This window comes from Macrobrachium rosenbergii, chromosome 37 (assembly GCF_040412425.1).
Source record: "Macrobrachium rosenbergii isolate ZJJX-2024 chromosome 37, ASM4041242v1, whole genome shotgun sequence".
Lineage (NCBI taxonomy): Eukaryota > Metazoa > Arthropoda > Malacostraca > Decapoda > Palaemonidae > Macrobrachium > Macrobrachium rosenbergii.
The window spans coordinates 27031537-27049551 of NC_089777.1; the positions used below are offsets into that span (position 1 = coordinate 27031537).

Consider the following 18015-nt stretch of genomic DNA (forward strand, 5'->3'; position numbering starts at 1 on the left):
CGTGCAATGGAAGAATTGCATGAAGATTATTATTATTATTATTATTATTATTATTATTAGATACGACACAAGCAGGTGGAATGGAAAATCGTCCAAAGAAGATTATTATTATTATTATTATTATTATTATTATTATTATTATTATTATTATTATTATTATTATTGGAGACGTAACCACGTAAAGAAGAAGAAGAAGAAGAAGAAGAAAAGAGAAGAACAAGAAGAAGGCACAAAGGGGAAAAGAAAAATATGATGCTAGAAACAAAAAAAAAAAAAAAGAGAAAGTGAAGAGGAAGCTAACGTGGCTTTGCCAAGCGCGCTCGCGCGCGCGCGCTTGTGTGTGATGCTTTAGACCGCCAATACCGGGTTCGTACGTAGTAGTAGTAACAGCAGCAGTAGTATGTAGGAGGTCGGCCCCCAAAATATTGATATTTATGATTACCTTGCGTCAGGAAGCAGACAGCCAATTTCCTCACGGCACCGGGAGGTCTCTAAGCGGCTAGTCTCCAATTTTCCCCATTTTCAGGCACCAAAGACCGTGTTGCTTTTGGCTTACGTATTTTGGGCAGCAGGAAGGACGCAGTGGATCGCGCCTGATAAATTGCTTTCGGGTGCATGTGTTTTTTTTTTATAAATTTTATATTGTTAATCTTTATAAATGCTTATATTATTAATCTTTTGTGCCGCAGTAAAAGGAATTATTTGACAAACTGAAGCCCTATAAATCTAGCACTGATGATTCAGCGACCGTTTTCAATAATAATAATAATAATAATAATAATAATAATAATAATGATAATACACTTTCAGTGAAAAGGTCGTGAAACCAAACAGGCATTTCAGAAGAAACACCGTAATAATAATAATAATAATAATAATATAATAATAATAATAATAATAATAATAATAATCACGTTCCAGTTAATAAAAGACCTGCAAATTTTCTCCAATTATTAGTTAAATATAATAATAATAATAATAATAATAATAATAATAATAATAATAATAATGATAAAAATATATCAATAATGAATGATAAGAATTGGCATTAGCGTTATTGATATTTTGTTATTGTTAATTGTTATTAATAATCGGAGAAAATATACTGGTCTTCTTTTATTAACTGGCACGTGGTTGTTAGTCGATTATTATTATTATTATTATTATTATTATTATTTTATTTTATTATTATTATATAATAGTAATTATTATTATTATTATTATTATTATTATTATTATTATTATTATTATTATTATTATTATTATTATTATTATTATTATTATTGCGGTGTTCCTTCTGAAATGCCTGTTTTGTTTGACGAATTTTTTCACTGAAAGTGTATTATTATTATTATTATTATTATTATTATTATTATTATTATTATTATTATTATTGAAAACGGTCGCTGAATCATCAGCGTTAAATTTATGGGGCTTCAATTTGTCAAATAATTCCTTTTACTGCGGCACGAAAGATTAATCATGAAGTTTCCAATTTTCATTGATAAATTCTTTTTCGGAGATTTTACGGACGGGATCGGAATTTTTTATTTTAACTGTAGAAAATATGCAAAATTAATAAACTGGCTGTTCATTTTTCACCTTGGTGGAGGAAGTGTAATAAGAGGTATAAGGTGATAAGGGGTCTGTTGTGGGCCTCTGGACTCTGTCCATCCAATAAGGATGTAAGTCAAGTTCGCGTGAAAGTGGTGACGGGTAAAGTGGTCAGGTGCTTAACGCTGATTGGTTTGTGGCTCACTGTGATCCGATTGGCTGACCAGATGGTCGAGATTGCACTCTTGACAAATACAATGACTTTGTGGATATTGTGTGTATTCAGATTGCTTTGTTTTGGGGTGCGGTCAATGTTGGCAGCGTCGTCGTTGGTAATTTTGGTCGTTTCTTGTGCTGGTAATAAAAACCCTCTCCTTAGTTACCTTTAGTTACCGTGAGTTTCAGGATTTGTAGGACCTCAAGGATTTGCATACAGCGATCATCAGGGATGCTTGTCAGTGATTTTTGCAGACACATGGGGCTTTTTTTGCTTTCTAGTGATTTCTGGCGGTACCCTCTGAAGGTGGAACAAGAACCTTGTAGATAGTACTGTTTTTTCTTAAAAGGATTGGCATCTTAGCAGTTTTGTCGTAGAAATTGATATTTTGCAATTGTTATTGGTGCATAATTTGTTAAAGTACTGGTTTGGAAAAAAAACTGTGTTATTGGGGTTTTTCGTTTATTTTTAATTCTTATGAAAGGAAATAAATTCTATATAAATAAATTATATATATTGATAGCATCAATTATATATCTTTCATATTATACGTATTGATAGATACAACACTATAAGCGTATATACATTTTTTATTTATTTTTATTGCCTAATTTATTTTTTTTAGAAAAGATTCCTCTAAGATGATTTGCAAGTGAATTCATTGCCAGTGTAAAGTCTTTAATTGAGTAATGATACATATTGTTTTAATTCAAAATTAAATTCAGATTGTAGTATGATGTTAAATTTGTATCATACGAAGAGTCGGTCGTATCATCATCATCATCACCATCATCATCACTACGACAGCCGCCCAAAAGCGCCACCGAACGAGCTCTGATAAAACTCTTCAGAATCCATTTTTATCCCCACTGACTTACACATCCCCGCCGCCTCCCTTTGAATTGCGAACGTTATCTATCATCTTTCGGTCCATTCAAAGTCTCACTCTCCCAATTGCTTGCACTGTATCACCAATTCATGCAGACGGTTATTGATATGTGGCGCTTAAGGCCCCATTCATCAACGGTAGCGCGCGAGGCTTGTGGCTGCAATTCGAAAGTGGATTTTTATGCTTTCTATTTTGCCATTTTTTCAGTTTCGGTTCTTTTGTTTCTCTTTTTGTTTTATTATAGAATCCCATAATGAGCCTGATCCTTCTTCCCACTTTCCCACTTACGCTATTCAGCGGATTCTCCCTTTTTTCACCGGAGTTTTCTCCCCTCCAAATACTTTTTTTTTTCTAACACTATTTTCTATATTTTTTTTTCTTCAACACAAAGGTGCCTTTTATTACCCCTGTGAAATAATAGTCAGGAATTTGCATTTTGCATTATTTTACCCAGTGCTTTCCCGTAATTTTCTCATCTGAAGCGCGAAGGATATTACACCTACCTCCACCGGAACAAAGGGGAAAAATTAAGATGGAATATGAAAGCAAATGCAGCATCGATATGTTGAATGCAAATGATTTTCAGCGGTGTATATTTTGAATATTGTATTTAAATATTATATTCTGAGAAAGTATGATTTTATTCTTTTGCGTTTATATCTTCGGGAATGGTTTTGTTCTTCGGTGTAACGGCGCTGTATTAATATTTCCGGTATTTTAGCTTGCTTCAGAACTGGTGTGCAGAAAAGGGTGTAAATATTTACTGAGTTCGTTTAATGTTTAGTCTCCGCATCGTTGCAAGAATGAAGCTAGTGTGTTTTAAAAAAATACAGTAATTCATCCGGAAAAGAATTATGAACAGAAAAGCGGGACAAACAAACACAGGGAAAAAGAAACTGTTTGAGCAAGAGAGACCAAAAAAAAAAAAAAAAAAATTCTTGAAGAAAAGAACTACGATTTAACTACGCGGCGGCTGCCTAAGTAAATTTGAATATTAAGCTTCCTTGCGTAGCGCTGGGAAAAAAAAAAAAAAAAAAGGAAGAAAAAAAAAGGAAGGGGGAAAGGAAACTCGGCAGGGAGAGTAGGAGGAAAGAGGAAGGAAATTGGGTAAGTATGTTTTAAAGTATGTACGAGACGACCGACACCAGAGGCTGGGATAAGATATTTCAGGAGAAAAAAAAAATGGTAAAAAAAAAACTAGCATCCTTCATGACGAGTGGCTTCATTATGGCAGTATGTCTGGAGAAGGATACGACAAACTTCTTTTTTTTTTTTTTAGAAAAAAAAATTTTTGCTTTTTTTTCACGCGTCGGAAGGGTATTGTTTTCCTTTGTCATTTTTTCCCGTTTGAATTTATATAAACTATATTATTTTCCTCTTTAAGACTGTACGATTCTATCCAGTAAGAATTGGAACGCACTTAATTACCAAAGGGTTGACTGAGTAGATTCTTTCATTGTTATTTTACTATTCATCAAACCTTAGCTGGCAAATAAAATGTAAACAATTCTTAGGCAAACAAAACATTCACAAACGTTGGAGGCAAAATTTTGTAGGATTGTTTTTGCAAGTGGTTAGACAGGAATCTGTAGAAATATATGCCATACAGTACAATGCTACATTGATGCTATATTTGCTCTCTAAGTATAAAAATCTGGTATAGACTAGCAAAGAAAGAGAGTAGAGATTATCAGCGTTCTTTAAAACTAGTCACAAACCATCTGAAAAAATTATTTTTGTTCAGGATTATGTATCCCCGTTGGGGGTTAGTGCCGTCAGTGCACCTCGTGCGATGCACTGTAGTCATTACCTAAGGTTCTTTGCAGCGTTCCTTAAGCCCCTAGCTGCAACCCCTTTCGTTTCTTATACTCTACCTCCTTTCATATTCTCTTTCTTCCGTCTTGCTTTCCACCCTCTCTTAACAATTGATTCATAGTGCAACTGCGAGGTTTTCCTCCTGTTACACCTTTCAAACCTTTTGTTAATTTCCGTGCTTGGCCTTTGGCCTAAATTCTATTTTCAGTTCAATTCAATTTAGGAATATGTGGGCGGCCTTCGAATGAATTTCATAATATCAGTGATGGAATTGATCAAGTTCTGATATAAATGAAAATCCCGTTGTGTTTTGGAAGTATATTAAAAACGCTAATTTTCACACTACAGTTTCAAAACCAACTGATCTCCTCTTCAGGTGACGACAGTATTATAGCTATACTGTAATCACCTGAAGAGGAGACCAGTTGGTCTTGAAACTGTGGTGAATTTTAGCGTTTTTAATATATTTCCAAAACACGACGGGATTTTGATTTATTCTTACAGCACGACAAGAGTGCGTATCATATTTATTTACGTTCTGACATATCTGAGAAATTATTCCTTTAATTGTGACCCGTATTCTGTGGGTCTTTTTTTTTTACCTCAAGTATCCAGAGACTATACTTATGAATAGCTCAGTTTGGAATGCTCAGAACAGTGAGGTATTGACATAAAGTCTTCCGGGGTTGTTAGATGCTATACAATAAGTTTCATGGAAGAACGGAGTCGACTGGGTTGATCTCAGAGAACTCTCGCATTCTTTGCTTATCTCCTTGTTCCCAGACTCATACGATCCGTTTAAACTTCAAGAGTTCGAAGGCATTTTATTAAAATCTTTATACTTGTATCGTTTCTTTTTTCGATGACATGGCGTGATAAATATCGTATGATGAGTTAGGTTAGCTACACTAGTATTTTATTGAAATGTTGCTCATGTTTAACCAATAAAGTTATATATATATATATATATATATATATATATATATATATATATATATATATATATATATATATATATATATGTATATATATATGTATATATATATATGTGTATATATATATACCTGTATTATACACATACATGTATATATATAATTTTATATACATACAAAAAGTATATATATGTATATGTATATATATATATATATATATATATATATCGCTCATATGCGAGAACAACGTCATAACTCAAAAAATGGGAAATTTGAGTTATGACAACCATAAGATTGCCCATTTTTTGCTCTATAATGTGGTAAAAACGACATATCTCTATCTGCAAAACTCACCACTAGAGGGCAGTAAGTGTCACTATTGCCCTGGCCTAGGTGTTACGAATCCTTGGTGTCAACAATGTCATAATCTCAGTTCCTGTTTAACCGTTATAAGGAAAGTGCTTTGTGTTGTCAAGAAAAACGTCATATTTTGGTATGGGTCAGTATTGGTGATATTTTGGTTGTTTAATAGTCTTAAAATGTTCATTGCAATAACGTTTTAATTCTAAATAGTACGTTGTTCATGCAAATATCAGATACTTACCTGTTTATTTTATTCAAAATGTGACGTTCTTGTAGCAAAGTAATGAGCTTTTTCAATGTGTTATCTCAAATTATGTCAATATTTCTACAAACATTTTGCACAATGTAGATAAGCTCTGTCTTTGTATTCCATAATGTGTCGTTATTGCAGAAAAGTATGTGTGAGACCAAATATATTCATTGTTCATATTTTTAACTTGTGTCGCTATTTATACAAATGTAGATTATGACCACTGCACTTTATTATGGCATTTCATGTTTATGAACTTTTTAGCATGCTTTGTTTAATTTTTTTTTTTCAGTAAAATGCATAGCAGAGGTAAGGCATTGTTATCAATGGCATTAAACAAACTGCAAGATGAAAAGAAAGAAGCTCTTCCATCTAACGAAAGTACCTCAGCAGTAGGTTAGTTGTTTTCAGATTCAACCTCGTCCACTCTTCCATGTGGGCTGGTTTGTACGCATTTACTTAGAGGTTAGGTTAGGTTAGGTTAGGTTAGTTATGGATTTACATATCCCTCCTCTTATGAGAGTTTTCTTTATTTCAATTTAATGTATCCTGTATGTGTCTCATAGATGTTTCACATTCAACTGGAACGTTGAAGATATAGGGAAAACTTGTTTTCATATTTCACAGCAATTTTTTCTTATTCGCACATTTTACAATTTTCTAGGCCACATCCGTGAACCTTTGAAGAACAAGGAAATTGATTGTGGCGTTCGAGAGTGTGAAGGTAACGATTACATACAATCTTCATCCTCTACATCATCCTCGTCAAGTTCTTCATCTTCATCATCAAGTAGCTCTTCTATGTCTTCTGACAACGAACTAGATTCGGATGATTCTGTAGCAGATAAGCATTATATTCCAGACTATGAAGAAGATACAGACAGTGCTGATGATGACCAGCCCTCTGAAAATATTACCGTTGGTGCAGAAGTTGAAGTAGCAACAGTCATGAATGAGTCTCCAAACGTTGGTGCAGAAGTTGCTGCAGTCCTGGACGAGAATCAGAAATTGGATTTTCACTTCATACTGGAATCTAAGTGATATAACAAAGCAGCGTGAATTTATTCGAAATTCTATTCAGGAAGTTCAAACAAGGTACAGATACATCAGAGTGGGTGGTACCAGACAACAAAGAAGACTCAATAATGCATTCTATCTACTTAGAAATTGTAATAGAATTAGGTGTGCAAGGTTTTTTTAAGAACACTCTTGACATAAACGATCGACCCATACGTACAGTTTTGGAAAAAAGGACAAGGTAGCTGATGTAGTCATGGAAGAAGATCGAAGAGGAAAGCATGGCAATCATTGTACTGTCGATGAGCGGATCAGAGAAAGATAACCAGCCATATTCAATCAATTCCTAAGGTAGAAAGTCATTATACCTGAGCAAATACAACAAGGACCTTCATTGATGGAAGCAAATCGATTGCTGAAATTCACAGAGACTATGTTGCCAATTGCAAAGAAGAAGGTCTACCTTTTGAAATTACACTCTCTTTCATCGCATTTTCACAAAAGAGCATAACATATCGTTCTTTACACCAAAAAGGATCAGTGTGATACCTGCACATCCTATCATAATGCTGAAGAGATGGAGAAAGAACTGCTAAAGGAAAGCTATGAGAGTCATCAAAATGAGAAGGAACTATCAAGGAAGGAAAAGGCTATCGATAAAGCATCAGATTCTGTAGTGGCAGTGTACGACTTGCAGGCGGTCATGCAGCTCCCGAAAGGTGATGTAAGTGTGTTTTATTACAAATCAAAGTTGAACGTACTGAATTTTACGATCTATGACATCAAAACAAATAAATGCGACTGCTTTCTATGGGATGAGTCTAACGGTCATCGCGGAGTGAATGAGCTAGGAACTTGTGTGTTACAGTACATTAAAAGTATCACTGAATCAGGAAAGAAAGACATAATATTCTATTCCGACAATTGTGCTGGCCAGCAAAAGAACAAATTCATGCTAGCACTTTATTTGTATGCAGTAAAGGAATTGGATGTAAATTCTATTACTCATAAATATTTAGTTAAAGGTCACACAGAACGAAGGGGATGCAGCTCATTCCCTGATTGAAAAGCAAAACAAAAGACTCCTCAAAAGCGGGCCTATTTATGTCCCCGAAACTTTTGCTACAGCTATTCGGACTGCAAAGAAACAAGGAGATCCTTTCAATGTCTTCCATTTAGGATTTGACGACTTCTATAACATAAAATCAATTGCTAATGACATTGGTCCCATGAACGTCAAGGATCTTAAGATAAGTGACATCAAAGTGCTGAAAGTCATCAAGGAATCACCGTCTACCGTTTTGTACAAGCATTCGTATGCAGATGAATTTAAGGAATGCACAGTACTCAAGCAGTGCAATAAGTCAAAGGATTTCAGACTGCTCCCGTGCTTCAAAGAAAAACCAGGGATACCACACAAGAAGAAAGTTGACCTAATGGAATTATGCAAGAAAAATCTAATTCCGAAGCATCACCATCAATTCTATGAAGGTCTCTAATCTGTTGGTGAAGTGTCACACACTTTATAATGTGCTTTATGTTATTCAGGAAATAAGACGGAAAGCTTATTTCTATTACTACAAGATTTGCTTTATTTTGATATGCAGTACTGATTCTATAATAAGAAAAAAAGTTTCACTCGACATTAAAAGTTAGGTTTCAATTAATAAAATTTGCATGGACATAGTACATTTTTATTTACGTATTTGTTTAGGAATATTTTGCCTTTTAGTGAAAAGGCTTCTTATTATAGTGAATGTACTTTATGATTTAATTCATAACTGTTTATTTTATTTCAGAGTATGGATGCCTGATAATAACAAAATTGGAATTTAATTTTGAGGTATCAAATGATTGCAATTACTTATATTACTTCTTTCTAGTGATGTTTAGCGACATGATTCGCTAACTGTGATGCCATATTCATCTGTTCTATTCTGATAACCATAAATGATTGAAATAATATCTCTGTCAATTACTCCTATTTTTGTAGAAATATCGTCATAATTCTTCCTAGTACACGCTAAGGAGATCACATTTTGTGCAACAATGACATAAAACTGAATACTTTCGCAAAATTAACTATTGCATTGATACTATGAGCTCAATTTCGTGCACCTTCAGAAATATTATGAAGATGTGTTTTCTACGTTATATGAATTAAGCCAAAATGGCAGAAAGTCATTAGATATTTTTTTATAAATTTTTAAATATTAAAATCATCTCTCCTGTAAAAGTGCCTTTTTTGAGTTATGACGTTGTTCTCGCATATGAGCGATATATATGTATATATATATATAATATATGTATATATATATATTATATGCATGTGTGCGTTTGTGTGTATGTATGTATACGTATGAGTATGAATGTATTGTATCTGTTTGGGGGCCCAGTCGCATGTAAATTATGTAAGTTTGTAAGAAGACGAAAGCTGTAACCTTTACTAGCATGGAGTGAAAGCAAGTAAATGCGTGGCTGACCCTCAAATCACGAAATGCAACATGGTCGACACTAAAGAACAGTAATTGAGAACGAAATTGCCGCTTTGCTACGAGAACACTACCCTTTCCACGAAAATTACAGGGCACTAAAGCGATGAGTTTTGAATCTGATGATTAAAATATGGTACACGATAATCACCATTGCAGCAGCAGGAGTGAGGAAGTAAGTTACGGCATCGGGGTTAAAAGTTGTTTGGAAATTGAAAGATGCGTTGAAAATGAAAAGGTGTCGCACCGGAAGATATTGATGGCTTACAGTCACCTGCATTTCAACTCATTCAGGATGTACGAATCTGGATGATGGTTTTCCTCATTATTATTATTATTATTATTATTATTATTATTATTATTATTATTATTATTATTATTATTATTATTATTATATTCAGAAGATGAAACCTGTTCATATGGAACATGCCCGCAGGGCTTCCAAAGAATACGGTGTTCATTAGGAAGAAGTAAGAGGAGGTAAAGGGAAATGCAGAAAGAAGAGATTCTGCATATTAAAAGAGAAAAAACAAATTAATAAATAAATAATAATGTATTAAAATGCAAGGAGGGTAGCATTGTGGTAGTAATGCATTGCCTCTTCGCTTGAATTTCTGACGTTCCAGTTACACAACATCTTCTGGGAGGCTGTTCCACAGCCCAGCGGTGTGAGGAATAAAGTATGGCAGCTTTTTAGAATAGTTTGAAGAGCGATTATTATGTTCAGATAAGTTCAGTTTCAACAGAGTTAGTACAGATGATTCTGTCAGTCTTTCTTTTTACTCAATGCGTGATTTTCTGTATTTTTTTTTTCTTCTTTTCTTTTTGGTACACTGAAACAAATGCACAAAGTTGAGGAAATTTACTGATCATCTAAAAACACCGGGTGTAATTTTCTTTAGGATAAATAATTGAGAAGTACCGCCAACTTCCTCTTTTGCTACCTTAATTCTTTAATTGTTCAGCACAATAGTTAAAGATCTTTGGTGTGCTGGACTCTGCTAAAATTCCTTCATTGCTAAGAAATCACAATCCCGTGAAAAACAGTTTGTGTAATAAAAATCCAGGATTACATAGTGAACTATGTAAAGACATCCTCATCAGCATTTACTTTCGAAAGTCTTTCCTTTTGTATTTTACATAGTAATATAGTTTACTATATAATTGTGGAATTTTATGACCCATTCCTTCCTTAATTATGAATTCCACCTTCTCCGGTGCAAATAGGTAAGGTAGTAAAATATTCTGTATGTATGGTAGCAGTGTATAGAAGGGACCACAAAAAAGCGTTAAAAACTGATAAACCTGAAGTATTTCGCCCAGAAAACTTTTTTTTTCATCTTGAACTTCTGTGTTTTTATATTCCGTTGCCGGTGTTATTACCATTTAAAATATTAACGGGCAACTTTTTTTTTATATGAATGGCATTTTTCTTGCCTATGTATTACTTATTATTTTCGATTTACTTAGGAAGAAAAAAAAAAAGTTGCGGAGAGGAAAATGACAAGATAAATAATTGTCGGATGCTTAAAAGGTAAAGAGAATTGAAAAGTTATCGTGGCCTCACGTCTAGAATATGATTCATAATACTGGACACTGTAACAAAATCTTCTGTTGCAGTGGAGGATAGATACATAATTATAACCTGCAATTCCAGTTTTCAGTATTTGGGTAGTATAGTTTTCCCTTCCCAAAAAAGGTTATTATTACCTCTCCTATAATTATTTCCGTGTAGTCCGCGTAGGGGGTTAGTACCTTCAGTGCACCTCATGCGGTGCACTGTAAACATTACTTAAGTTTCTTTGCAGCGTCCCTTCGGGCCCTAGCTGCAACCTCTTTCATTCCTTTTACTGTACCTCCGTTCATATTCTCTTTCTTCTGTCTTACTTCCCACCCTCTCCTAACAATTTTTTAATAGTGCAGCTGCGAGGTTTTCCTCCTGTTACAACTTTCAAACCCTTTTACTCTCAGTTTCTGTTTCGGCGCTAAATGACCTCATAGGTCCCAGCGTTTGGCCTTTGGCTTAAATTCTATATTCAGTTCTGTTCTTTTTGTTGTAGTAAATGTTACCGTTAATAATCGTTATAAGAAGGAATATTTCTCATTATGCTGCCTCCACTGACGTTCTACTTCAAGCTGGTTTTTTCTTGTTTGTGCCATTTTTATCTGGCTGGAAGAATTGCTAGTAAGAAATTGATAAATTATTGGGGACCATGAATCTGAACCACGCGCCTGTCAATTACGGCTCACGCATCAATCTCTCATCAACTGTCGTTTTACCAATTCACCCCCAAGGCTATTTTCGGGAAAAGTTTTCAAGTCTGACCTTTTGTTTCATGAATTGTTGTGCTTGGTTGTCGGGGGATGATATTGCGTCTGAAATTAATTATTCAGTGATTTTCTTTTCTCTTTTTCTGACGTTTTTGCCAAAACCAACTTCTAAAAAGTAAGTCTGTTGTGAAAAAGAGGTTTTACTAGTGATTGGAATATTTTGTAAAAATTTTTCTTGACTTTTATTTTTACATGGGCGACTTTCATAAATAATTGTAATTTGTTGATTAACATCTTAGAGCTTCGAATGGCACGGTCATTTCCTTTTACAGTGTGAAAGATATATTTCTGAGCCGAAGATGTTAAGTAATTATAGAAAGGCCTCATAAGTAATGTATAGTTGATCATTTTCTTATTTATTTTTGTTATCTTATTTCTCTCAAGTATTTTATTCTATAATCTCCATTTCTTTTCCCTTACTGGGGTGCTTTCCCTGTTGGGGCCCTTGGGCTTATGGCATTCTGGTTTATTCTGTAAGCTATTTCTTTTCCCGTGCTGCGGTGCATTTCCATGGGCTTTATAGCATTCGGGTTTTCCAACTTTGGTTAAAGATGGCTAAACAATGATAATAATATTGATAAGAATAGCTTCCGGAAGACAGTTGCATAGTGGTAACCTGATCCCAACCTAACTGACCTCTGGTCATCCGTGCGCGAGTTGGAGATTCATATTTTGTCGTCGTTCTAGAAGTCAAGATATATGACCGAGCATGTCTTGAAAATCTCTGAATCAAACCTCCTGCGCAGTGCTTCCTGTCTTCATGTATGGTACGAGTTTTATGTATATACATACAGTATGTATATACATATATTTTTTTCTTGTTTCCTTCAGGACTAGCTTAGTTAAGAGTATATGGGCGTCTGTTCCACTTGCCTTGAAACGCTCAAAAGTAGATTCTGTATCAATGTTGTTTATAAATCTTTTTCAGTAAATGTCGCAAAGAAAATTGAGATCATGAGTCTGTCGGTTCATTGTACTTTTAGGACATTTCCCATCTAATCATTTTAGATTTTAGCATTTATTTTGATAAGAATGATTTTATCTTTGTTTCAATGCACTTTGTATGCATAAGCAGGAACATCGAAGAGTATTTTTACATAATATATACATTCCTTGTGCGTGTGTGAATTAAAAATGCAAATTGCACGTAGTCTAAATATATTTTGAGTGCAGTGGGTTTCTTAATTTTTAAAATCTGATTTTAGAACCTTTACAGACGCAAAATAATTAAATGAAAGAAACAACTTTGCTAAATTGACTATCACAAGGAATAAAATAACGTTTAAACTATTTTAGCAAGAGTTACCTACTAAAGTTGTCTCACACTCAGGCGAAAATGTTGCTCATAACTTCCCTAGAGTTTATGAGACCGTTCCTGCACCTTTTTTTATTCATTTATTTTTTTTTTTTTCGAAACGTAAACCCAGACCCGGAGAGCGTAGGCCCACACCAACTCTTCCCGGCGAAATTAAACAACCAAACAGACGTATAAATCAGTACTGTAAACGCGGAAAAATATTGAGACCATTTTTCCCGATGTGAATAAAAAAAAAGCCCAGGCATTCAAGTCCCACCCCCCTACCCCCGCCCCCGGCAGCAGCGGCAGTTCGGGGCCGCGAAAAACGATTAGTTTTGTTTTGCTTTTGTTTCGCTTTTGTTTTTAAGCATGAATTCCTTATCTCTCGGATCAGCCACCCATTCACAACCCGCTGATGAGTGAGTGGAGCTGGTTCTCATTACCATAAGTTGAATTAAGCAACAAATCGGGCTTTTATTTAGCGCGCGGCGCGGTGAATGAACACATCATTACTGAAAGGAATGGTTTTAATTACTCTTTTAGAAAATTGTTAAATCATGCGGCTTTGATTATGAGCTCCATTTATTTCATTCAGACTCTGTGCTCGGAATGGGATTTAGTGTTTCCTGTTAACAGAGTACACCTATTTAGACTTTTTGCAAGCGGGAATTCATTGTTTCGTTTGTTTACATTTTGTTCGGGTAAACATTTCCATTTCATTTATTTTTTAACCCTTTGTCGTGGGTGGCATAATCACGTGACCATTATTTATACAGTCATTGATGTTTTACATATGCGTATTTACTTGTACGCATTTATTTATATCGAGTTATTTCAGTTATTGGTACATCTAGCTGTTGGCCTAAGGAACAGGAGATCAGCGCCTGCCCTATAAGCCCACTTTAACTAGTGATTCTGAGCATTAATGACCTTTGAGAATCATGACTATCATATCTTACAAGTATTTTATTGTCAGCTCAGTAATAGGAAGACGATTATTGTAGACTATGTAAGGTAATGTCGAGTGTCGAGACGGGAAGCCTTGGCCCCGGACTGGATGACGGAAAGTTTTAAAAATCACCTGTCGATACTCCGGTGGTTTTTAACCTTCTTGTGACCCATTGCTCGCGTCTGACTCCTACAGGTAGTTGCAAGTTTCAGTTACTGAATTTCCCCCTTGGGGTCAAATTGCATAAGGTGACGTAACATATTTGGAGATCCATGGTGCATCACTATACTGTGACCGAAAATAATGAGTCAAAATCGACAGGTATGTATTTGAGGAAATCTGTATTTATCAGAATACAAAAATTATTAAAAATTGGGAGCTTTCGACCATTAGCACGGCGGTTCTATGCAAGAATGATTAAAAATGGTCGAAAGCTCCCATTTTTAATCATTTTTGTATTTTCATAAATACAGATTTGCTCATCTTCATAGCTGTGGAGTTTTACTTAATATTTGGAGATAAAGTGCCGAGGTGTATGTCTTTAAATAGTCAAAATTTTATATTTTCTTTAAGCAGTATAGGAGTTTATATTCTTTTTATGCAGTGTCATTTCTGATCTTCTTTTTTACGATATCCATGTTCATATTCTCTTTGTACCTTGTCGATTTTCTCCATTTTTGTGGGAGGATGTCTTTTACATAATCAGAGGTTTTGTGAGATTACAATATTAAATCGAAGGTCTTCGTAAGTTATCGCTTCGTAGGGGTAAATTCCGAAATTAAAGCAGAGGCGTGGAGGATTCACAACTGTATCATCGACAGAGCATGTTTTTGTTTTATTTTATTTTATTTCTATTTTATTTTCATTTTCATTTTTTACTGTAAGCTTTAGTCATTCTTGCTGGCCCAACACTCTCTGCCGAATATTTGTTTTGCAACTCCAGTCTTGTCTTTTCAAACTTTTCAGGTCGCCGTGATAGATTTCCCCTGTTTCGGGTGTATTTCACTCTTTTGTGATTCTCCCTTTTTTGTTTTTTATCCTTTTGTTTGCGCCGTTTCCATTTCGCCCTCTCAATATCTGCAAACTCAGATAATAGAATATTCTGGTCATAACGTTTCTGTTCCATCCATTGCTTTCTCCTATTTTGTTCTCCCCTGCTGGTGAAACAAGAAAGATTAGATTACGCCCTTGCTGTTGGTATCACAAAAAGTGGGATTGGCTATTTTAATAGCTCAACGGTCGTCAGACGTTTTTCTAAAGTGCTCTTGCGTTAATTAGGGCGATGTATCGGGAGGATGTGCGCATGTGCACTAGGAATGTGTGATTATATATTTTTGAGCGTTTGCGTCTGTGAAAGAACATTCATTGGTGCATCGCTGGAATATTTGTTACAAACGGTGCTCGAATGAAAACGAATCTGGATATATAGGGAATGGAATGGGAATTGTAGAGGAAGCAAGACTGGAAATATATGAAGTCCATTTGCTTGTTTTGCATGAATATAGTTTGGAATAAATCGTAATAACTCGAGAAGTAGCCCGGGTTATATTGTATGAATTGGAGAAAGGTTCAAGATGAGACGTTTAGAAAAATAAGCACATAGTATATTTGGGCTAGCTGATAAGGGGAACCATAATGCGTTAGGGTGGCTTTCACAAGTGGAGAGAATGGTCGACGATATAATGATAAAAATTGCCTATAAACTTTAATCTGTGAAAGTAATTTTATAAAGGATAATGCGAGGAATTTGGGATGGACACAAGTGGGAAGCATTTTATTTCGGGGGAAGCAGGTTGTGAAATCTGGTGGAGTATATAGAGTGAGTTTTACATTTTGAAGCATTTTTTTTAGTGTTAGTTCAAATTGTAATATTTTTTGCAAGATAATAGTGTGAATATTCCCTGTATGGAATAATTGTTCATGAAAGGTTTACTAGACGCTCATTCTCATTTCAAACTAAATATCGACCAAATGAAACCGTATAAGTTAAGATTAGTTTGCTGTATATAACACACATATATATATATATATATACATACATAAATACATACATATATATATATATATATATATATATATATATATATATATATATATATATATATATATATATATATACATTCATAATATATATATGCCTATAATATATTTTCATATATGTTACCGAAGGGGAATTTTAGTTGATAATAAGTCACACACACACAATGGTTAGTCAGGACCTGATTCCTCGTCCGTCACTAGTACACATAACCATTCGTACACAATTATGCCCTCCCTCCTCCTCCTCCTGATCTCCATATACCTCCCCCTCCCTCCTCCTCCTCCTTCTCCCGCCCTCCCAAAAAGCGTGAACTAGCGTAGTCACCACTGAACAATCTTTACCTCCTTTTCAGAACTCTGTATTTGTCAAGAGTTTAAAGATGCACGCGCGTGGAATGGAAGTTAGTTTTCTTCGGGTCTTCCCACGTCTGTCCTTCAAATGTTCGCCTTGTCCATCAACATTATTTTAATCTCGGAAAGTGCTTGCGGTATTCTTCTCAACTTTGGCAAGCACGGATTAATTAAAACTTTTCCTTCCGTTCTTTGATTCTGGAAATATATTATGGTATCATACATTGGCGAGATGCACCTCAAAGGATGACGCAAGGTGCAGATATTTATAAAAGAATTTTAGTTTTCACTTCTTTTTATTGTTGCAGGTTAAAGCAACCGGTGATAGTTAATAGTTAATATACTTTCGTAAATGCAGCACATGATATATATATATATGTCTGTGTGTGTATGTGTGTGTGTTTGTGTGTGTGTGTACTTGTGTATCAATGTACTTGTGCAATCTCGCCGCCCGCGTGTGTATAAAGTTGAGAGGTCAATGTGGATATATATATATATATATATATATATATATATATATATATATATATATATATATATATATATTATATATAATCTGAGAGGGTGCACTTAATTGCAATGTATACAACGCTAATATTATTACATGCGAGCGCGTTGACACGCGAAAATTGTTAGAGGAACGTTTGGGTTTGATCATTCATGGTAACTAATTCAAGTGATTCAGTGTACCCGGCTAGTCACGGCAATTGCAAGCAACAAGCATAAATCTTCGATAATTAACTTGTAATCTCGGTCTGCTTAGTATTTTAATGGAACTTGATGCGAAGCTTAACATTTCTAGCCGAGTGAAAGTGTAATCAGCATCCGGATTCGTTTATTCGTCGAGTTTTTAATTTGCTGAAGGTTGGTTATATATTTCATTTTCAGAAATGCGGGTGGGTGGCTTTCGTAAAATGTTCAAATCCTTTGTTTTTAGGATTTTATTTTTTTATTTGGGAATGGACACAAAAACCTGTTTTCTATTAAAGTAAGTTTCGGATATAATCCCCCCCGTGTGACTAAGATTTACCGTGCTTGTTCTCTCATTAGAATTAATTATTCTTAAATACACTTTATCATTATCAGCTATATGTATAATTGTAAGTATTAGCGACTGTATATACATGCTACTTAGCATTCGCTGCCTCAGCATACATATGTATAATTGTAAGTAGAAGCGATTGACATACTATTTAACTTTCATTTCTCTTTTAAATCCAAAGTCAGTGCTTCACTCATATTTTCAAAAGTCACATGTAAAATTTTCTGAGAATAGAGAGATGACGTATTTTAGAAAGCTTCATCGAGCCACTGAACGTGGCGTGTCCATTGCAAAGGTCCTTTTGTTATGATTATTATATATATATATATATATATATATATATATATATATATACAGTATATTTTTTTTTTTGCTAATATGCATTCTTTCTCGTAGTGAGTTATGTCACGTTGTCGATTTCTCTGAATTTGTTTTATTTTATTGATTGTTGAAACTGCACAAAACCCTCATTTTCA

General features: G+C 34.5%; 1 protein-coding gene and 1 long non-coding RNA gene across 2 annotated transcripts in view; both read left to right on the forward strand.

Moving 5' to 3' along the window:
- LOC136825087 (uncharacterized) overlaps window positions 1-7061 on the forward strand; it is a 23066-nt gene extending 16005 nt beyond the window's left edge. Inside the window, exons 4-5 of the mRNA XM_067081131.1 lie at window positions 6313-6416; window positions 6685-7061. Coding sequence (XP_066937232.1) covers window positions 6313-6416; window positions 6685-7061 — 481 coding nt within the window. The remainder of the gene's footprint in view (window positions 1-6312; window positions 6417-6684) is intronic.
- Window positions 1-18015, forward strand: part of LOC136825429 (uncharacterized) — a 549285-nt gene that overhangs the window by 282496 nt on the left and 248774 nt on the right. The window lies entirely within an intron of this gene.